This window comes from Schistocerca cancellata, chromosome 1 (genome assembly GCF_023864275.1).
Source record: "Schistocerca cancellata isolate TAMUIC-IGC-003103 chromosome 1, iqSchCanc2.1, whole genome shotgun sequence".
In the NCBI taxonomy this organism is placed as follows: Eukaryota; Metazoa; Arthropoda; class Insecta; order Orthoptera; family Acrididae; genus Schistocerca; species Schistocerca cancellata.
In genome coordinates, this window is record NC_064626.1 from 610776654 (window position 1) to 610801030 (window position 24377).

Sequence of the window (24377 nt, forward strand, 5' to 3'; positions counted from 1 at the left end):
AGGTGGTGTAGTTTCTCCTGGACGCTGTGCCCTGCATTTTTAATTATCTTCAGCCTTGCACTTCTGTTGTTGTGTATCGCCGAAATCCTTGCGCAGTTCCGCCTGGAATATTTCCCAGCTTGTGAACTTATCCTCATTCTCATACCATTGCTTGGCAGTGCCCCCCAAGTAGAAAAATACGTTAGCCAAACACACAGGGCCGGCCGCCGTGGCCAAGTGGTTCTAGGCGCTTCAGTCCGGAACCTTGCTGCTGATACTGTCGCAGGTTCGAATACTGCCTAGGGCATGGATGTGTGTGATGTCCTTAGGTTAGTTAGGTTTAAGTCCAGGGGACTGATGACCTCAGACGCCAAGTCCCATAGTGCTTAGAGCCATTTGAGCCAAACACACGGTGTCACCCAATTTGTTAAATTTGGCTATACGCTCATATACCTTCAGCCACTTGTTTGGATCGTGGCCATCATCACCAGAGAACCCGGAAGGATGTCTCATGTGGTGGTACACAGCTGCTGTCATCATAACGTCCTCTTCTTCTTCTGTCTCCGGTAGATTGCAGACTGTTGAATATGGCTCAAACTCTGGTTTCTCGCCATGTAAACAGCGGCTCTGTCGTGGCCTGAAGGGAGCCACTGTGTCATCAATAATGTGCGCTATCACAAGTTCCAATACCCAGCACCTCCACCAGAATAATTTCACGTAGAAGAAGGTATAATTAGAGAATGACGAACACTAAATTCACTTAATGAAGGTTTATTCAGCACTTGCACATACAAGAGCGTGGAGCGAACTGCCTCCGGCCAGAACACATACAGTATATATACAGTTATAGAACATTCCAGTACAATGAATCTTGACATTTGTGGATACTTCTAGAATGTACTCGAACTGAAGTAGAAATTAAAATTGTACAGTCCAGGTGAGTTTTGAACTCACGACCCTCCATGCAACAGTTTAGTATCATAACCTCTACACCATGGTGCTACTCAGCTTCTTCTGTGACAATACTGTTATTCCAACCTGGATTTCCCATTGTTTGATTTAATAGTGAACAATTTATAGACAGTCACAGCCTATTTGTTGACTTACAGCTACTGTGAAATACATCCCTTACATATGCGTGCAGGAAACTAATGTTTCTGCAGTACTGTGGAACAGATGTAATGGACTGACTTATTTATATTGTGTTTGGATTTAAAATAAATAATCTAGAAATATAGTAGCTGCAGTTTATTCCAAAGAATCACTACATTTTTTAGCATGGTTTCATGTCTTACTTCTACATAAAATTAAACCAGTCTACATATACATGAATTTTTGTATTTTTTGATTCACTTTAATGTGACGCTAAAACACAATACAGTAACATCTTGAAGGAGTTGGACAAAGCAATTGACCCACCCAACTTGCAGTTCAGGTTTGATACTTGGTGAAGTGTGCCTCCATCTAGAGATGAAAGAGTGGATAGAGATTGGCACTTCACTTCAAATGAGGAAGTATAGATGCAGAGGGCAGTCTTCGTGATAGACATACGTAGAAATCCAGTGCATCGCTGTCCCACTGATCATGGCAATAATTTGGACAATTAGAGAATACCTTCCTGCTTTGTGAAAGCTGTTGTTGAAATCCACAAATTTGTGTACTTCTGCTTACAATAGAAGTTGAAATAATGAGTTTCATGTATAAATTTGAGTGATCATATAAAATACAATGTAGTGACACTAAGGACAGACTGTGATTTATTGGAATGCTTCTGCAAAAAGTAAAATTGTCTGCTTCATATATTGTTAAGACAAAATCTATTTTATATATTGTCAAGAGAAAATCATAAGAAAGAAGAGGAAGTGCCTCAGAACAATTTCAGATGCAAGTCAGTGGGGACTCAGCAAGAGCAAAACTAATCATACATTATGTTATCAGTGATTTTGTCATAAGTGGGATGTTAAACCCTTGTTTCCCTTCCATATTTTTTTCATTAAAAGTTAAGGATTCAGATTAAAAGATGTTGTATTTTATACCAACATCTGTTAAATATTATTGTCGATATTATTGCTAGAACAGTGTAAGACCTATTACTGAAATTCATTAGTTTCTGTGAAAAAGGTGTGTTGGATTTTAATGTTGTGTCAAGCTTGTATTGGTCAAGGATGGCAAAGAAATTGATCGTATTTTTTTTGTAAGGGGCCATTTACTGAAAGTGACTGAGGTAATCAGAGATTAATTTGAATCATGTTCTTCTAGAGTAGGGTTAAGTACTTTAACCAGAGCACCATCTTGTTTTGTTTAGGCTTTGTGCAGGCTAAACTACTAGTTCCCTCAACTATCTGTTCTTGTTTATCAGTGAGGACGTACTATGGATACTTTACATTATTTCCATATCGCATATACATGTTTACAGCTTACAAGGCCATTGTTGTTGTTGTTGCGGTCTTCTGAATCTGCTTAGTTTATTCATCTCTTGGTCTCCATCTATGATTTTTACCCTCCATGCTACTCTCCAATACTAAATTGGTGATCCTTTGATGCCTCAGAACATGTCCTAACAACCGATCCCTTCTTCTAGTCAAGTTGTGCCACAAATTTCTCTTCTCCCCAGTTCTGTTCAATACCTTCTCATTAGTTATGTGATCTACCCATATAATCTTCAGCATTCTTCTGTAGCATCACATTTTGAAAGCTTCTATTCTCTTCTTGTCTAAACTATTTATCGTCCACATTTCACTTCCATACATGACTACACTCCATACAAATACTTTCAGAAATGACTTCCTGACACTTAACTCTATACTCGATGTTAACAAATTTCTCTTCTTCAGAAAAGCTTTCCTTGCCATTGCCAGTTTACATTTTATATTCTCTCTACTTCGACCATCATCAGTTATTTTGCTCCCCAAATAGCAAAACTCATTTAGTACTTTAAGTGTCTCATTTCCTAATCTATTTCCCTCAGCATCACCCGATTTAATTCGACTACATTCCATTATCATCATTTTACTTTTGTTGATGTTCATCTTATATCCTCCTTCCAAGACACTGTCCATTATGTTCAACTGCTCTTCCAGGCCTTTTGCTGTCTCTGACAGAATTACATTGTCTTCGGCGAATCTCAGAGTTTTTATTTCTTCTCCATGGATTTTAATTCCTACTCCAAATTTTTCTTTTGTTTTCTTTACTGTTTGCTCAATATACAGATTGAATAATATCGGGGATAGGTTACAACCCTGTCTCACTCCCTTCCCAACCACTGCTTCCCTTTCATGCCCCTCGACTCTTGTAACTGCCATCTGGTTTCTGTATAAATTGTAAATAGCCTTTCACTCCCTGTATTTTACCGCTGCCGCCTTCAGAATTTGAAAGAGAGTATTCCAGTCACGCTAGAAACATAGGTTTGCCTTCCCTTAATCTATCTTCTATGATAAATCATAGGATTAGTATTGCCTCACGTGTTCCAACATTTCTACGGAATCCAAACTGATCTTCCTCGAGGGCGGCTTCTACCAGTTTTTCCATTCGTCTGTAAAAAAAAAATTCTTGTTAGTATTTTGCAGCCGTGACTTATTAAACTGATAGTTTGGTAATTTTCACATCTGTCAACACCTGCTTTCTTTGGGATTGGAATTACAAGGCCATTACCAGATGATATCTAATGAAATACAGTCATTGAAGTCAGGTGAGTTCTAAAACTCAGTGTAAATGTCATTTTTGGGAGTTTGCTTGTGACATAGCAAAAAAACTTCAAATTGAGCATTGAATAGAAGTGAAGGGAGTAGGAGGGGGGGGGGGGTAGTGTGATTGCACAAGGTGAGACACATTAAATCATAGGTTCAAATCATGCTACAGTTAAATTGAAATTGTTGCTGAAGGAATTTCCTTCATGTTGTAAGCAGTACATACACTGCAGCTTTATGTAAATACCTGTACTAGTTGAGTGCCTGGCATTGCCCAGGTATGTATTTATTCCAGTCTTCTAGTAGTCCATCTTCTCATTCCCTTCCTTCTCCCGCTCTGTCTCCTCCTCCACCCTCTCTTTGTCGATCTCCTCCTTCACCCTCTCTCTATCCATCTCCTCCTTCGCTCCCTTTCTGTCTGTGTCCTCCACTCCTCCACTACCTCTCACTGTTGAACCCCACCTTGCCTCTCTCCCTGTCCCTTTGCTCTTCCCCCCTCTGTCCATCTGCTTTCTCCTTTCCCCTCTGTTCATCTCAACCCTCCCCCCCCCCCCCTTGTCCATTCACTCCTTTCCCCTCTGTTTGTCTCTTCTCCCCCTCCGGTCTCTCTCTGTCCACCTTCTCCTCTTCCCTTTATCTGTCTATCTCCTCCTCTCCCCTGTCTGTGTCCATCTCCTCCTCCTTCCCTTTCTCTCTTCATTACCGAAAGATTTTTTTCAGCGGCTTACTTCTGACTTCAGTGACAGTGTTTCATTAAGCAGGACCCTCTCTTTATTCATTTCCTGCTACTTCTCCTTCTCTTCTCAGTTTATCTCTTCTTTCCCCTGTCTCTGTCCACTTCCTCCTCTTTCCTTTCACTGGCTGTCTTCTACTCTCCTGCTCTCTGTCAGTTCCCCAACCCCTTTTTCTGTCAGCCTCCTCCTCCCCCTAGATTTGAGTCCATCTCCTCCTGCCCCTATTCGTGTCTGTTCCTTCCCCCCCCTCCCCCCCCCCCCTCATCTTCACAGTACATCAAATTTTGTTGAAATCATTCAGGGGTTTAAGGATGAGCTTTTTATCCATGGCTTTGCCTGTGTGTACATGTCAAATACACTCCTGGAAATTGAAATAAGAACACCGTGAATTCATTGGGAAATTGAAATAAGAACACCGTGAATTCATTGTCCCATGAAGGGGAAACTTTATTGACACATTCCTGGGGTCAGATACATCACATGATCACACTGACAGAACCACAGGCACATAGACACAGGCAACAGAGCATGCACAATGTCGGCACTAGTACAGTGTATATCCACCTTTCGCAGCAATGCAGGCTGCTATTCTCCCATGGAGACGATCGTAGAGATGCTTGATATAGTCCTGTGGAACGGCTTGCCATGCCATTTCCACCTGGCGCCTCAGTTGGACCAGCGTTCGTGCTGGACGTGCAGACCGCGTGAGACGACGCTTCATCCAGTCCCAAACATGCTCAATGGGGGACAGATCCGGAGATCTTGCTGGTCAGGGTAGTTGACTTACACCTTCTAGAGCACGTTGGGTGGCACGGGATACATGCGGACGTGCATTGTCCTGTTGGAACAGCAAGTTCCCTTGCCGGTCTAGGAATGGTAGAACCATGGGTTCGATGACGGTTTGGATGTACCGTGCACTATTCAGTGTCCCCTCGACGATCACCAGTGGTGTACGGCCAGTGTAGGAGATCGCTCCCCACACCATGATGCCGGGTGTTGGCCCTGTGTGCCTTGGTCGTATGCAGTCCTGATTGTGGCGCTCACCTGCACGGCGCCAAACATGCATACGACCATCATTGGCACCAAGGCAGAAGCGACTCTCATCGCTGAAGACGACACGTCTCCATTCGTCCCTCCATTCACGCCTGTCGCGACACCACTGGAGGCAGGCTGCATGATGTTGGGGCGTGAGCGGAAGACGGCCTAACGGTGTGCGGGACCGTAGCCCAGCTTCATGGAGACGGTTGCGAATGGTCCTCGCCGATACCCCAGGAGCAACAGTGTCCCTAATTTGCTGGGAAGTGGCGGTGCGGTCCCCTACAGCACTGCGTAGGATCCTACGGTCTTGGCGTGCATCCTTGCGTCGCTGCGGTCCGGTCCCAGGTCGACGGGCACGTGCACCTTCCGCTGACCACTGGCGACAACATCGATGTACTGTGGAGACCTCATGCCCCACGTGTTGAGCAATTCGGCGGTACGTCCACCCGGCCTCCCGCATGCCCACTATATGCCCTCGCTCAAAGTCCGTCAACTGCACATACGGTTCACGTCCACGCTGTCGCGGCATGCTACCAGTGTTAAAGACTGCGATGGAGCTCCGTATGCCACGGCAAACTGGCTGACACTGACGGCGGCGGTGCACAAATGCTGCGCAGCTAGCGCCATTCGACGGCCAACACCGCGGTTCCTGGTGTGTCCGCTGTGGCGTGCGTGTGATCATTGCTTGTACAGCCCTCTCGCAGTGTCCGGAGCAAGTATGGTGGGTCTGACACACCGGTGTCAATGTGTTCTTTTTTCCATTTCCAGGAGTGTATATGTCACATACAGTTGATGTACAGGTTGAGTCAAAAATGAGTTTACAGTTTTGGAATGATACAGAAATTTATTGAGATAACTTAAAAAATTGGTAGATGTGTCAATTTGTAGCAGACAACTTCAAGTTTTATTCATGTAGTGCACCAATACCCTATTCCACCACCAGGAGTGCCAGTGTAGTGCACAGTTAAATGGCTACTTCACTGGTGCGGAGTGTAGTCTCTGTGTGTTTTGTTTTCATGAAACAAACTCTGCAACAGCTCTTTGGCATAAATTTCACACCAGGTATGCTGAATAACCTCCAAGCAGGCCTACAATTTAGCTGACCTGAAAAACTGAATCTATGCTACTGTTGCACAAGCTGTGCCCTGTTTGCTGCAACGAGTGTGGGAAGAAAGTGATTACTGGTGGGATGTTTGCAGCATCACAAACTCTTGGCCTTTACCATTGCGGAATGTGAACTGTATCCTGTGACAAGAACCCTAACTCAGTACATGCACAGCAGACACAAATTTACACTTCCAACATCTAGATATGCTAATCTTCGTCTAATCTAAATGCTGTGGTTCTGCCTGATAACACAATATAAAACACTTACAATAATAAATTGTGTACCTGCAGCCAATATTTAGCCATGTTACTTTTTCTTTGCTGCTGCAAATGTGCTAGACTGTGATGTTTTTAACATAATATGTTTTTTCTAAGGTTGCTGGCTTATAATTTTATGGGGCCTATCTGGGTTATGAATTGTAAGTGTGGAATAACAGACCACTTTGTGCAAATATTGGAAGAATTGCAGCAGGAGCATAAAGGAGAGATACAGTGTTCAGTTTTCGTCTTTAATATGAGATGGTTTATGGTGGTTGCTAGAAGTAATAAATTTTATGATGCTCAACTTTATAAATCATATGAAAAATTTTATGAAGATTCTGAAACAATGTGTTCATTTACTGATGTTAAGCAGTGATCCTGTATTTAATATTTATGCTTAAATATTGTTTACTTAAAAGAGGAAAAAATTCTGAAATCTTTCATATAAATCAAGCCAAATGTGGACTAGGGGGAGACCTAATAGCTAACCCTCTAACTGCTTACACATAGTACCATTAAACTGGAAATATCTACATTTACATCACTATTCTGCAAATTACACTTAAATGCCTGCCAGAGGGTTCATCAAGCTACCTATAGACTACACTCTATAACAGTGCATGGGAAAAATGAACACTTAAATCTTTCTGTATGATCTCTGATTGTAATTGTAAACTGTTGAAGCTGCGTTGGTAAAGTACTGGAACTTCAAGCACTTACAGAAAGCACCGAAGCTGAAATCGTTACAGGTACGGAAAGCTGGCTGAAGCCAGAGATAAATTCTGCCAAAATTTTTACAAAGGCACAGACTGTGTTTAAAAAGGATAGATTGCATGCAACCAGTGGTGGCGTGTTTGTCGCCGTTAGTAGTAGTTTATCCTGTAGTGAAATAGAAGTAGATAATTTCTGTGAATTATTATGGGTGGAGTTTATACTCAACAACCAAGCTAGGTTAATAATTGGCTTCTTTTACTGACCTCCCAACTGAGCAGCATTAGTGGCAGAACAACTGAGAGAAAATCTGTAATACATTTCACATAAATTATCTCAGCATGTTATAGTCTTAGGTGGAGATTTCAATATACCAGATATAGACTGGGACACTCAGATGTTTAGGACGGGTGGTAGGGACAGAGCATCGAGTGACATTATACTGAGTGCACTATCCGAAAATTACCTTGAGCAATTAAACAGAGAACTGACTCATGGAGATAAACGGACCCGAACTTTTCAATAGGAATATAAAAAAAGGGAGGAAGGTTTATCTATTTAGCAAGAGTAATAGGAGGCAGATTTCAGACTACCTAACAGATCAAAATGAAAATTTCTGTTCCGACACTGACAATGTTGAGTGTTTATGGAAAAAGTTCAAGGCAATCGTAAAATGCATTTTAGACATGTACGTGCCGAGTAAAACTGTGAGGGATGGGTAAAACCCACCGTGGTTCAACAACAAAGTTAGGGAACTACTGCGAAAGCAAAGAGAGCTTCACTGCAAGTTTAAACGCAGCCAGAACCTTTCAGACAAACAGAAGCTAAACGATGTCAAAGTTAGCGTAAGGAGGGCTACCCGTGAAGTGTTCAGTGAATTCGAAAGTAAAATTCTATGTACCGACTTGACAGAAAATCCTAGGAAGTTTTGGTCTTGCGTTAAATCAGTAAGTGGATCAAAAGAGCATATCCAGACACTCTGGGATGATGATGGCATTGAAACAGAGGATGACACGCGTAAAGCTGAAATACTAAACACCTTTTTCCAAAGCTGCTTCACAGAGGAAGACTGCACAGCAGATCCTTCTCTAAATCCTCTCACAAACGAAAAATTAACTGACATCGAAATAAGTGCCCAAGGAATAGAAAAGCAACTGAAATCACTCAACAGAGGAAAGTCCACTGGGCCTGACGGGATACCAGTTCGATTCTACACAGGGTACGTGAAAGAACTTGCCCCCCCTTCTAACCGCCATGTACCGCAAGTCTCTAGAGGAACGGAAGGTTCCAAATGATTGGAAAAGAGTACAGGTACTTCCAGTTTTCAAGAAGGGTCATCAAGCATATGCGCAAAACTATAGGCCTATATCTCTGACATCGATCTGTTGTAGAATTTAGAACATATTTTTGCTCGCATGTCATGTCATTTCTGGAAACCCAGAATCTACTCTGTAGGAATCAACATGGATTCCGGAAACAGCGAGCGTGTAAGACCCAACTCGCTTTATTTGTTCATGAGACCCAGAAGATATTAGATACAGGCTCCCAGGTAGATGCCATTTTCCTTGACTTCCGGAAGGCGTTCGATACAGTTCCGCACTGTCGCCTGATAAACAAAGTAAGAGCCTACGGAATATCAGACCAGCTTTGTGGCTGGATTGAAGAGTTTTTAGCAAACAGAACACAGCGTGTTGTTCTCAATGGAGAGATGTCTACAGATGTTAAAGTAACATCGGGCGTGCCACAGGGGAGTGTTATGGGACCATTGCTTTTCACAATATATATAAATGACCAAGAAGATAGTGTCTGAAGTTCCATGCGGCTTTTTGCAGATGATACTGTAGCATACAGAGAAGTTGCAGCATTAGAAAATTGCAGCAAAATGCAGGGAGATCTGCAGCGGATAGGCACTTGGTGCAGGGAGTGGCAACTGACCCTTAACGTAGACAAATGTAATGTGTTGCGAATACATAGAAAGAAGGATCCTTTGCTGTGTGAGTATATGATAGCAGAACAAACACTGGTAGCAGTTACTTCTGTAAAATATCTGGGAGTATGCATATGGAAAGATTTGAAGTGGAATTATCATATAAAATTAATTGTTGGTAAAGCAGGTACCAGGTTGAGATTCATTGGGAGAGTCCTTAGAAAATGTAGTCCATCAACAAAGGATGTGGCTTACAAAACATTTGTTTACCTATACTTGAGTATTGCTCATCAGTGTGGGATCCTTACCAGGTCGGGTTGACAGAGGAGATAGAGAAGATCCAAAGAAGAACGGTGCATTTCGTCACAGGGTTATTTGGTAAGTGTGATAGCGTTACGGAAATGTTTAGCAAACTCAAGTGGCAGATTCTGCAAGAGAGGCACTCTGCATCGCGTTGTATCTTGCTGTCCAGGTTTTGAGAGGGTGCGTTTCTGGATGAGGTATCGAATATATTGCTTCCCCCTACTTATACCTCCCGAGTAGATCACAAATGTAAAATTAGAGAGATTTGAGCACGCACGGAGGCTTTCCGGCAGTCGTTCTTCCCGCGAACCATACACGACTGGAACAGGAAAGGGAGGCAAGGACAGTGGCACATAAAGTGCCCTTCGCCACACACCATTGGGTGGCTTGCAGAGTATAAATGTAAATGCAGATGTAGATGATTTCTCTTATTTTATTATGATGATCATTTCTCCCTCTGTAGACTGGTGACAATAAAGTATTTTCACATTTATGGGAGAAAGTTGGAGATTGAAATTTCATGAAAAGATTTCGCCACTTTGTTTTAACAATTGCCATCCCAACTCACTTTTCATATCCGTGACGCTGTGTCCCCTGTTTGGTGATAATACAAAATGAATTTCCCTTCTTTGGACTTTTTCAGTACCCTCCAACAATCCTATTTGATAAGAATCCCATACTGCACAGAGGTACTCTAGCAGAGCACAGACAAGTGTAGTGTAGGCAGTCTCTTTACTAGACCTATTGCATCTTTTAAGCATTCTGGCAATAAAGCACAGCTTTGGTTTGCCTTCCCTGAAACATTATCTGTGTGATTGTTCCAATTTCAGTTGTTCATAATTGTAATTCCTAGATCTTTATTAGAATTCACAGTCTTTAGATTTGTGTGATTTATCGTGTAACCAAAATTTAACTGCTTTCATCTAGTATTCATGTACATGACCTCACACTTTCTGTTATTTAGAGCCAGTTGCCACATTTTTGTGCCATACAGATATCATGTCTGAGTCATTTTCCAATTAGTTTTGATCTTCTGAGGACTGTAGAAGACACTAAATGACAGCATTATATGCAGACAATCTAAGAAGGCTACACAGATAGCCTCCTAAATTGGTAATATATGTTAGGAACAGCAGTGGGCTTAGAATGCTTCCTTGGGGAGTGCCAGAAATCACTCCTGTTTTATAAAATCTTCCATGCTGTATAACACTTGATTTTTAAGTATTTTCCAGTGTTTGCTTATGTAGTTTCTAGCTTAAAGTCCTTGACTTTGGACCATATTTTATTACAAAGCTTCTAAGTTATATACTACATGGTATTCTTTTTTTAAATTAAGTCTGCCATGGGGTTACAGGTAGTCTGATCTGTGCCTTGTTTCAGAAGCATGTGTAAAAGAATTTCTTTCAAAAAGTTGTGCATTTTTTAGTTCAAAGAGGAGTATTTCATGTATAAACATACAAGGAATTGTCATTAAGTCCAGGCTTTTGAATAATAGTCTGCATGATTGCTCATCGTTTGTTCCTATCATAGCTGTGGTGATAAACAGCTATTTTGTGAAGCAGCAGCTTATGATAATCAAGCATCAGATAAAATCAAACAATGGAAAATCCAGGCTGGAATGTAACAAAATAATTAAAAGGATAGTAGTTACTCACCACATAGCAGAGACACTGAGCCATTGAAAGGCACAACAAAAAGACTGTCGGAAAGTAATCATTTGGCCAACAAGGCCTTTGTCAAAAATAGACAGCACACATACACACATGCGCACACTCATGCGAACGCAACTCACACACATATGGTCACAGTCTCTGGGAGCTGGAGCCAGACTGCAAGCAGCAGGGCATTATGAGAGAGAGAGACAGATCGGGGGGGGGGGGGGGGGGTGTCAGGAGGAGGCTGGGGTGGGGTGGGGAGGGATTGTAGGATAGGGGCGGGGGACAGAAAAGTGCTGCTGGGAGTGTGCAGAGACGAGGCGGAGAGGGGGCAACTAGGTGCAGTCTGGAAGTTAGACAGAGGGTGGGGGGGGGGAGAGAGGGGGGGGGTTAGCAGAAAAGGAGAGAAGTACACAAACTGGATGCGTTGGTGGAGTAGAGGGCTGTGCAGTGACCTTTCACAGATAATACAGTTATCATGAATGAAGTACTGTCAGAAAAAAATCAGATCTTGATAAGATTTCAAAGTAGTGCAGAGATTGGAAACTTGCTTTAAGTGTGCATAAATGTGAAATATTGCACACCATAAAATGATGTTCTCACTGCATCGATTGTAGGTAATGCAGATGCTAGACTTCAGTTCACTGGCATGTTTCTGGGAAAGTACAGTGAGTGTACAAAGAAGATTGCTCACAAATGACTCGTCATCTCATCTTACAATATTACTGAAGTGTGTGGTACAGCTACCAAATAGGGATAATGTGTATTGATTTCATTCATCATATTTGATGTTTTAGGAGAGTCATTAAGTGTGTCATTCATAATTTAAATAGTTAAAAACTGCACCAGTTGCTTATTTTTTCATACTTAGCACAATATATTTTGAGAATTTATTCTCATTTTCGAGTACATTTGTTTTTCATTATTTACATCAGGGGTATATTGAATGTAAAAAAAGGAGGACAGAACAAATGATCATAAGTTTACTTGCCTCAAGGGGAGGCTTCGTGGAAATGTTGAAAAACTTGAACAGCCAATCTCTTGAAGATCCTATGAACCATGGATGAAGGGCAACAGGCAGATTCCATATTCCTAGATTACCAAAAATCATTTGACACTGTGCTCTGCTGCAGACTGCTAATGAGATATGAGCGTACAGAATAGGTTCCAAGATGTGTGAGTGGCTCGAAGATGTCTTGCAGTAGAACCCAGTACATTTTCCTCAATGGTGAATGTTCATCAGAGACAATGTTATCATTAGGAGTGCCTCAGGGAAGTGTGATAGGACTGCTATCATTCTCGGTGTACATAAACGATCTCATGGATAGGGTGAGCAGCAGTCTGTGGCTGTTTGCTGATGATGCTGTGGCGTATGGGAAAGTCCTGTTGTTGAGTGACTGTAGGAGGATACAAGATGACTTAGATATGAATGTGATGAATGACAGGTAACTTTAAATGTAGAAAAATATGTCAATGCAGATGTGTAGGAAAAATAATCTTGTAATGTTTGAATACAGAGTTAGTAGTTTGCTGCTTGACATGGTCATGTTGATTAAGTATCTAGGCATAATATGACAAAGCAATATGAAATGGAAAGAGCATGTAATGATTGTAGTAGGAAAGATGAATGGTCAACTTCAGATTTTGGGAGAAGCTTAGGAAAGTGTGGTTCATCTTTAAAGGCAACTGCATATAGTATGCTTATGCGATCTGTTCTTTAGTACTGCTCGAGTCTTTGGTGTCCCCACCAGGTTGGATTAAAGGAAGTCAACAAAACAATTCAGAGGCAGAGTGCTAAATTTCTTCCTGATCAGTTTGAATGACACACAAGTATTACAGAGGTGCTTCAGGAACTCAAATGAGAATCCCTAGACTGAAGGTGATGTTCTTTTTTGAGGAATGCTATGGGGAAAATTTAGAGAACCATTATTTGCAGCTCACTGCAGAATGGTTCTACTGTCACCAACATATGTTTCACATAAGGACCATGAAATGGATAAGAGAAATTAGGGCTCATATGGGGGTGTATAGACAGTCTCTTTAACCTTGTTCTGGTCTGCAAGTGGGACAGGAAAGGAAATGAGTAGTGGTGGGCACAAGTTACACTCAACAATGCACCATATAGTGACTTCCAGAGTATGTGTGTAGATGTAGATAACATAAAATTATTCTGTAAAAACCCACTTATAGAACTTCAAGAAACAGCATTATGTGAAGAATCAGGAGATATTATTCAGCTCATGAAGGGACCATGAAGTCAAAATTAGACTAATTACAGCCCACACAAAGGCATCATTATTTCCACATTACTTACGAAATTGGATTGGGAAGAAACCCTAATATGCAGTACTGTGCTATGTACCCTCTGCCGTCCATTTCACTGTTTTAAAACTGGACATCTGAACATGATATGGAAAGATCTTTTTGGATGACTTGTCAAAATTGTTGAGAATTTTCAACTGTGAATCAGAATAATGTTAAAATATTTAATACAAGGGGCTTGCTGTGTAATGGAACAGGCATTCCTTTGATTCCAATGATATTTAACATGTCGTTTGTTGATGGTTGTCACTGAAGTAGTAGGACAATTTGTTTCTGTGAGACATCAGGAAATAAGTCACAATCAGTATAGACCATAGAGGGAAATTTACAGATTATACGAAAATGGTTCTTACTGAATATGTGATGCTTGGAGGTGCTGATGTTAGATACGAAGGTTGTTTAAAAGAGACAGGTTGGCAATTTCTGGAATGTAGATGCTGTGATATGTACTAAGGGTCTTTAAAGTAATTATGGGAGACACCAACTATGATCAAGGGATAACACATGCTGAATGGGAATGTACGACTTGCACAAGATTTGAGAGCAATTATTGAGATTGTTAGTTAGTGTATACAAGTAAGGTTTCCCTTTCATATAGATAATAGAATCATTAATATACTCTGTAGTGGCACTATGAAAACCAAATAGCTTGTGCAGCACACTGTTGACTACTGTTGCACCAGTACATAGAGTGCACTTGTCATCAGGAGTTCCCTCCGATGCAATCAGCTGAGAATTTAGCATATAAGCTGCTCCAGGGCTGGTCTGCGCCAGTTGTTGTGTGATCTAAGCAGTGTGAGCGAGTGTGGTGTTGGTTTGGCTGAAGTGTTTCCACTATGTGATCAAACGTATCCAGACACCTGGCTGAAAATGACTTACAAGTGCTTGGGTCCCTCCATCGGTAATGCTGAAGTTCAGTATGTTGTTGGTCCATCCTTAGCCTTGATGACAGCTTCCACTCTCTGTAGGATTCATGTGAGGATTTTATGCAGGAAAGTCCATTACAGGTATGTTACTGTAGTGTAACCATTCCAACACAGGCCGTGCATTATGAACAGGTGCTGATCATGTTGAAAGATGCAATTGCCATCCCCAAATTGCTCTTCAACAATGGGAAGCAAGAAGGTGCTTAAAACATCAATGTAGGTCTGTGCTGTGATAGTGCCACTCAAAACAACAAGGGGTGCAAGCCCCCTCCATGAAAAACATGACCACACCATGACACCACTGCCTCTGAACGTTACTGTGGACACTACACACGCTGACAGGTAATGTTCACTGGGCATTTGCCATACGCACACCCTGGCATCAGATCGCCACATCATGTACTGTGATTTGTCATTCTACACAATGTTTTTCCACTGTTCAATTGTCCTTACACCAACCGAGGTGTCGTTTGGCATTTGCCAGCATGATGTGTGGCTTATCAGCAGTCACTCGACCATGAAGTCCACATTTTCTCACCTCCCGCCTATTTATCATAGTACTTGCACTGTATCCTGATGCAGTGTGGAATTCCTGTGTAATGGTCTGGATAGCTGTCAGCCTATTATACATTACGACCCTTTTCAACTGTCAGTGGTCTCTGTCAGTCAACAGACGAAGTCGGCCTAAATGCTTTTGTGCTGTACGTGTCCTTTCACGTTTCCACTTGACTATCACATTGGAAACAGTGGACCTAGGAATGTTTAGGAGTGTGGAAATCTTGTTTACAGATGTGTGGCACAAGTTACACCCAATCACCTGACCATGTTCAAAGTCCGTGAGTTCCGCGGAGCACCTCATTCTGCTCTCTCACAATGTCTAGTGACTACTGAGGTCATTGATATGGAGTACTTGGCAGTAGGTGGCAGCACAATGCACCTAATATGAAAAACGTATGTTTTTGGGGGTATCCGGATACTATTGATCACATAGTGTATATTGTAGACTCAATATGTTATAGGCATAACTTCAGTGCCTTGTGGACTGGACTTTACTTTGGAATATGGACTTCAACTATCTTGCACTGTGTTGGAGGAGCAGTCTGTATGTATATCTCTTACTGTGAATAAATCAGGGTTGTGTGCATGCATAACCTTTTACAAAAGTGGTGATGTCTCGGGACAAGTGACGTGTGGTAATTGGACCTTGAACATTTTTGCTATTTGGGAAGAGTGCAGGTTTTCAACCATGGAACACTTACAACCAATACTAATTCGAGCCAATCATGGTTATCAGGAGCTAGCGATAGCTGTATCACAGACAGGGCAAGTGTAAGTGAATGCAGGAGGAACATCTGTGCCACTCGTATTTACTGTTTTCCACCGTATAATGAACAATGTATTTATTGGGACTCTTACCACCAATGATTCCAGGTATGTTTTTTGCTATTCAAATTTTTGTCTTCGAAAGACAAAAGACAATGTTCTTTTCGGAATCACCTAATACATAACTTGGAGCAATTGATACATCTGGTGGAACTTGAGTTGTCTAGAATATTTTGTTACAAAAACATTTTTTGACCAAAAAATTGTGTTATTGCAGACAGGCTACGATTTTGGAAATGAAAAAGGGGCCCAACCAGTTATATGCATACCGAGCCACTGACCTAGATGGACTATGCATGAATTGCAATTTCAAATGCTGCTGTGGGCAGACCTTTGTGGATCCTTTAATCAGTGACTTATAATGTTGCTTACACCTGATTTGTATGTGAGAAACCACATATTAAGGATATCTGAGCATTCTCTTATAGAAGTAATGTGAATAGCTCACACCCACAAAGTAGCCCAAGCACAAAATTTGTGCTGGATGAAGAGGTCACAGTAGTTAGCTCTCTCTGGCACCAGTTATGCAGGATGATACACCAGCTCTGGCTGGCACCTTCTCTGGCTGTCTGGACGACTCTGCAAGCAAGTTTACCCATGACCGAGTGCCATGTCCACAGCAGCACCATTGCTGAGCTGTATACATTGTTTCCTTCACCACATATGCAGTGCATTCTCGCATTGGCATACAATGTGCCATGGGTTTGACAAAAAGGGACACATGTAAGAAGTTTGTTGTAATAGTTGTGTTGCAAATATGTCTCAATCTGTGAAAGAGAACCAAGTGAGTGACCAGGCTAAGTGCAGACCTCTCAGAGTGCAGCCAAGAAAATGTGCTTACAGGATGTTCATTGGCAAACACCCTTTGAGGTTACTTTTGAACACTGATGCTCTGTGTAAGAACCTTCAAAATTGCAGCACGTCAGCAATCGTTGGTTAATGTATTAAAAAACTAAAGACCCACCTCGATTGCGAAAGAGGCGGGTTTTTAGTTTTTTAATAGATGCTCTGTGTCCTTGCTAAAGCAGTGTACTTACGTAAGTTTAGGATCACCATCTTTGCAGGCAACTGAGACAAATTATTGGGCATATAGACACGTGCCTTCACTAGGAAAGTTTCCTGTTACACTTACTTATGACCATGTCACTCACCCAGTAATTTTTCTTGTGGTAGCTGTCCACAAAGGTGACATTGTTTCTGGGAAAGACTCTTTCCACATTTTCGAATATGCAATTCATGAATGTCATGCAATCTGAAGGGCTTTGTGCCACCTTAAACAGTCTCTGTGATGGATATGTTCACATTTTATCTCCTGTATTAGGCAAGATAACTGATTTCCAGGCTCACATCACTCTTAAAGCTATGTCTGTCCCACATTTTTTCAAAGTTCACCAAGTGCCCTTGACTCTGAAGGATCCCTTCAAAACAGGGCTGGACAGACTCTCGCATGAAGACCTGTTAATACCTCTTCTTTCTAGTCGATATGCCACAGTGCATAAACACAACAGCACCATGAGACATTGTAATGAGTTTAAAGTAACTGTAAACACAAAAGCTGAAGTTGAAACTTATCTTCTGCCAACCCTGGTTGAACTTTATGCATAATTAGGTCATGACACTTTATTCAGCAAAACTAACCTCACAGATTTTGAATCCTATTGGATGCAGCAACATGAGCTTACCTAGAGCTAAATACACCCTACATCCTTTGCCCTTATAATAAGTTACATTTCAGAATCTCTGTAGCATGTGCTGTATTTCAGCATTTTTTGGATCAATTACCATAAGGTATCCTCAACTGTGCCACATACTTTGATGATATTTTGGTCACGGGTGCAACTCCAGAGGATCACCTTCACAACTTCGAGATTTTATTCCAGAGACAGCAGCAAAAAGACTTAAATGTAACATGTGCAAGTGTTCTTCCAAGCTGCCTCCTTGACATATTTAGGGCTTAAACTCTCAGCAAATGGAGTGGAACCAACAAGGGAGTATGTTGTGGTGATCTATAAAATGAACCCCCCCCCCCCCCTCCTCCTTCCATTAATATAAAAGACTTGCAAGTGTCTCTGGTATGGCCAATTCACTGCAAACCAAGAACAAATCTCTTACCCACTGAATCAGCTATGATGCCAAGGTGCATGTTTTAAGTGTTCAGTTTGCTGTCAACAAGATCATCAGGCTTTAAAACACTGCCTTAACTGAGGACCATATTTGCATCGTACACTCCTGGTCTGTCTCTGATAGTAACAACTGATACATTCCCCTACAGTATCACTGCAGTCTTGTCTCATAAAAACTTTACAGCACTGAGTACCCTATTACATATTCTTTAAAGGCCTTATCTGCTTCCCAGCAACACTGTTCTCAAATAGAGCGGAAGGCTGTCATTGTTATTTAAGCAGTTCAGAAATTTAAGTTATTCCTTTGCATGCAGATTTTAACATCGAGTGGTGTCATGGCCCCTACTACCTAGAACCTGACATTATGTCGTTATGCTCACTTTGTGCAAAATGGTTAGCTGAATACGTCTCCTGGCCCAAATATCATCCCTTATGGCCATCGAGGCATCAAGTACAGCTAAACCAAAAGTTTCTGTTGTAAGTGTCAGATGAGGACAACTGCTACATCCAGGTTTCTCCCTCTCTTTGATTATGAATGTTGTGCTTCCTGCACACTGCCCATTGAAGCATGTTCTGGTGCGAGAACACTTATTCTGTCCAAATATTGACTCTGACATCACAGACCTGGTCTGCCAATGTTCTGCCTTTCAGGCCCATCAAGCTGAACTTCTCTCCCCGACCCACTGCTGCAGAGTCATGGGAGTGCATACACTTAGATTTTACTGGCCTCTTTTTGGGATCCATATCTTTTTTCATGATTGATTCCTTTTCTTACTTCCCTTGTGTGTTCCGCATGTCTCAGGCCACTAATACCACTACTACTGTGGTGTTGAAGAAAGTCTTTGTCCACAAAGGCATCCCACACGTCTTGGTTTCTGATACTGGGATGCTTTTACCTCCTACATTTTGAACAGTTTTGTACTCTTAATATGATGGCACTTCTCACTATGCCTTTTCACGCCACATCCAACAGACATGTGGAATGCTTTCTTTCTGCACCTTCAAAATCCAGCCCCACAAGAAAATGATGTCTAACACCATGTGTAATGCCGTCTGTAGTTTACGAGCAACTTATGGGACCATGCCAATTGAGGGTTGCAGCCTGGCAGAGCGGTCTCATGGCCATTCTCGTTGCACACGCTTGCTCACCACCAGCTCATGTCGTTACCAAGGCATCGCCTATCAGGGTGAGCACTCTGGTGTGTGCCCATCAGTCCAGGCACCATCCAACCTGGATCCAAGGAATGATCTCCATCCATCCAGGTCCATGATTTGTACTGTTACCTGCACCCATTGACTTTGGAGGTGCCATCAAAATCAATTTCATGTCTGCCAGCCTAGTCAGCAGCTACCTGCTTCTCTACCCTTGACAGACCCTTGCGTCCTGTGGTGATTTGTGTACCTTCTATCAAGCCTTATCCTGCCTCAGCCTTCCACAGTGACACCCATGGATACCAACCTGTCCCAATTCCTATGTACTACCTAGATATTCTGGTGGTCACTATTTGGCAGGAGAAGGGGGTGGGTGTAGTGGTGTCACCTGATGTCACTATGGAAACTGAATAGTTGGCACAGCATTACTGTTGACCACTGAGGTGTCACTATCCAGTAGGCACTTGTCATCAGGAGCACACACTGACAACACCATGCCAGAATGTGGCTTATATGATAGTCCAGGGTCGGTCTTAGCCAGTTGTAGTGCAATGTATGGAGTGTGTAGTGAGTGCGTTATCAATTTGGCTAAGGTGTTTATATTGTGGAATCCATTTGTCATAGGTCAAGCTCTCCGTCAGTTGATAGTTGAACAAGATAATTATTCTGTCAGTACGGATTCTTTTCCCGTAACTGTAATGTAACAGAATGCTTCTAGTGGAAGGTTCCCTTCTCCAAAATGTAGAGCAAGCTACAATCAAGGCCTCTTACAAGAAACAGGGAACATGCTGCAGTCATATGTACACCTGTTTGGGAAGGAGCCATTTGGAGATGACATGTCTGTTGATAGAAATGAGTAATAGATTCAATAATATAATCAAAGTATCATAGGTAGTCAGTCAGACGGAAGACCTTGAGTTGGATAGAAGAAAGAATTACAATAACAGTTAACAAGACATCCATTATAAGTGTTCAGCAAGTTTTCATATTGGAGAGATAGGATGATGAATGAAAGGATAAGGGAAATACTGAAAGAGGAGCTCTTGCAGAGCTGGATGGAAACATGAAGGCTAGGATAGTATGGGCACTTAAAGAGCATGGAAAATGAGAGGATTTCCAAGAAAATACATGAAATGGAGATGCAAAGGAAATGACCAAGAGGAAGACCAAGGGATAGATGGCTGAAAGAATGTGGAGGAGTGTGTTGAAAAAAAGAGGTGAAAACTGGACCAGAGTGAACACAGAAAGATGGTAAGGCTTGTATTCCCAACGGACCCAGCCTGGGAATGGAAACTGTTCAAGATGATGGCAATGATGATTTTCATAAGTAAAAAAAAAATAATATATGCAAGGTCATCTAAAAACATCAATGAATGGTATTATAAAACAAATAAAACAGACAATATGAACAGAATACCATTATTTCCTGTCAGAATACTCAACATTGGTTAGAGCAGAAACTGAAAACAGTCATGGTGAATGGCAGCTATGTGTAACCATGAAACAAATCCACTTGCTAGTACTCTGAAATTCTAGCCCAAAGAGATGAATTGATGTTAGCAACATTGTCGACACTTTATCATAGAATTTGAAGGTAACAGTTGGGTTTAGATTGTCGGGTATGAATTCCCTGTGTACCATACTCTTTTGCTGTCATGAATATAAACAACATTGTGTCAATTCTGGGTATTTCATGGTTGATGAACACCACTGCTCTGATTGCCACTTGGACTCTACATTGAAGTGGTGTTATGATTTGAAAAAAAAAAGTGTAATTTAAACCTCTAATGGTTTGTTTCCATTTTGGCCTCTGCTTATTAATCTGTTTCTGTGATGAAATTTATAAACAGATCTCTTTCTTACTCAAATCTTTGTGAATGATTGTGTTAACACTGTCCTTTCTGATACATATCCTCAAACACCAACTTTAGAGACAGCTATTAATTTTGTGCTGCCATCAATGGCACTTGCTCAGTACTGTCTGTTTTCATGTAAATTGATACTTGATCATAGTTCATCATTAACAGTTTCTTTTCTGTGCTAGAAAACTTTGAACATATTTTCTGCACCAATGTATGTATCGGCATCACTTTTTTGTGCAATTTGTAGCAATATAATTCAAGTCTTTAAACTCATTTCAGCTGCTGGACTGCAGCAGATAATTTAGTTAGGCTTAAGGTTTCTTGATGCCACTTGTACTTCTCATCATTTTGGTTGAAGTACACGTGGACATTTTCAAGATGTGTTACTATTTAGATATTCACCATACATTTTATATGCTCACTGCAGAAAGAATGACATTTGATAAAAATATTTTAGGCCAGTTGTTTCCATTTTTAATCATTTAATAACTTTTGCTGGCTTTTGTGAGACGTGATAAATATTTCATAAAGTAAATGCAACAACTGAACAAAGTAAATTTTGTGTAACAATTGTTAAATAATCACAGTTCTAGTGACAGAAATAAATTTTATTGTTTTCAGATGATATTAACTTGTTTGCTAGCAAATGTAGTGAAAAAGATGTAGATCAGATACTACCTTGGAAATGGCTGGAATCATGGAGACAATCACTTGCCTGGCGGTTACTCTCTGTTGCCAAAACTGGAGATAAATATGAGAGACTAAAAGCAGTCAGAACTCTTGCTTCACTTAAAGATCTTAAAGGTATTAAGTTAAAACATCATCATGTTTTTCGGTCCTAGCCTTGTATTAACTAATTTTTTCTTTCAAATAATATTACATCGTAAGTTAGACATTAATAAGTACAGATTAATTGTCTCTGTTTATTAATTGATGTACACGGCAAATATGGCAAGGAAATTTGTTGCAGAATGTAAATAATTTTGAAGAGTAAAAGTATCAACTCAATGCTTTTACTATTCAGTGAGTTGTTATCTTTGCTCCTAAATGGCATACAAAATGAATTATATATATAGTTGTGGCAGAATGCAAACAAAATTTAGTAATAAAGGTAACAATCAATGCCTCTGCTGTTCAAAGTGCTGTTGCCTTTAGTCCTAAATGATGTGCAAAGTGAGTTATATAAATTAAAGGAAAGCAACATGCATATTTGCCAAAATTACCAAATGATGTCCAGTATTGTCTAGTGAACCTGCCTCCATAACCAACATCACTAGTATACACTAATATTCAACTATAAAGTAATTTATTCAAGTAGTGGTTATGGAAGAAATTTTTTCCCCCACTGTTTGACATATAAGTGAATGATGATTGGTTGTGTAAAGCTTTTGATCACTAGACAATGTGGAACCTCACCTCACTGTCTCATTAAACGAGGGCATTAGACACTGTTGATGCAATATATGTGTGGGATTGGGATGTTAAACATGATACCTTTCCTGGTATTAATCAAGAAGAGAAGTACATGTTTCAGCACCATCCCCTCCTCTTTTTTCCTCTCTGTATTCCCATTTATCTTCTACTTTTTCATACTATCAGCAGTACAAACACAATAGTATGATCAGCATAAATTAATTTCAGTCAGCAGTATGAAACAATTACATGTAATACGTAACACAGCTTACAAAGAAAATGTGCCCAGTGGTTGTGACTGAATGTAACCTTTCTACTGAATATAACCTTTCTGATTTACACTGTTGAACACCTAGAAACCTCTTAGACAATAATTTCATTTTGTTACAACCCTCAATGAGGGCTAACAGTGTTTATTGAACATGATTAATTTTTTCAATTTTTGACAATAATTTAATTGGATAGATAAAAAGAATTTACTCACCAAGTTGCAGCAGAACACACACTTGAAAGGGGGTTATAGTTAGGCAAGCTGGCTGAAGGGTTGAGGGGAAGGAAGAGGGGAGAAGGAAAAGGACTGGAGAGGCCTAGGAAAAGGGACAGATTTTGGGAAAGTCACCCAGGACCAGGGGTCAAGGGAGACTACCGGATAATGCATGTTACCAGATACACCCTCTGCCTGTGCCCATTCATCCTAACAGATAATTTGGTGGTAGTCATGCCGATGTAAAAGGCTGAACAGTGTATACGTAATGGCTGGTACATGATGTGTCATTTCACTTGTGGCTCTCCCTTTGATAGTATAGGTTTTGCCTTTTACAGTGCTGGTTTAGGTGGTGATAGGAGGGTGCATAGGGCAAGTCTTGCAGCAGGGACAGTCGCAGGTGTAGGAGCTGAAGGGTAGCGAGATGGGTGCACAAGGAGCGTAGGGTCTGACAAGAATATTGCGGAGATTGAGAGGGCGACGAAAAGCTATTGTAGGTATGGTGGGCAAAATCTTAGACAGAATGGATCTCATTTCATGGAATGATTTTAGGAAGTTATGGCCATGTCGAAGTAGCTGACTAAATTCCAAACGACGATAATACTGAGTGAGTAGTGGTGTGCTCCGAAGTTGTTTTTTGGAGGGATTGGTAGTACCAGGATTGGATGTGATGGCCCGGGAAATCTGCTTTTTAACTAGTATGGTGGGGTAATTACATTCAGTGAAGGCTGAGGTGAGAATGATATAAAGAGTTTGCTTCTGTACAAATACATTTGCCTCGAATGCCAGGACTGTATGGGATGGAATGTTTGACACAGAAAGGATGGCAGGTGTCAAAATTTAAGTACTGTTGTTCGTTAGGTTTAATGTGGACAGAAGTATGTAGCTGGCCTTCTGTGAGGATGAGATCAACATCAAGGAAAGTGGTGAGGGATTCGGAGTAGGACCATGTGAAATTTATTTGGGAGAAGGTATTTAGAGATTCCAGGAATTTGAACAGGTCAGCCTGAATATGAGTTCATATGGTAGAGATATCATCAATGTATCTAAACCAAACCAGAGGCTGAAGACATATGCATCCCAGGAAGGCCCCATCCAGGCCACTCACGAAAAGGTTGGCATCGGAAGCAGCCATCATGGTTCACAAGGCCGTACCCCTGCACTGTTTGTTTGTCTTTCCCTCAAAGGTGAAGTAGTTGTTGCTAAGTCTAAAGTTGGTTAAGTTAGTAGGAAGGATATCATAAGTTTTGTTATTAGGTGGGCACTGACTTAGGAAATGTTCAGTGGCAGACAGACCATGTATGTGGGGCA

At 41.2% G+C, this 24377-nt stretch overlaps 1 protein-coding gene across 3 annotated transcripts in view; it reads left to right on the top strand.

Moving 5' to 3' along the window:
- Positions 1 to 24377, top strand: part of LOC126182635 (protein SERAC1) — a 263820-nt gene that overhangs the window by 19236 nt on the left and 220207 nt on the right. For all 3 annotated transcript variants that reach the window (XM_049924869.1, XM_049924867.1, XM_049924868.1), the window contains exon 3: positions 21791 to 21973. In XM_049924869.1, coding sequence (XP_049780826.1) covers positions 21791 to 21973 — 183 coding nt within the window. The remainder of the gene's footprint in view (positions 1 to 21790; positions 21974 to 24377) is intronic.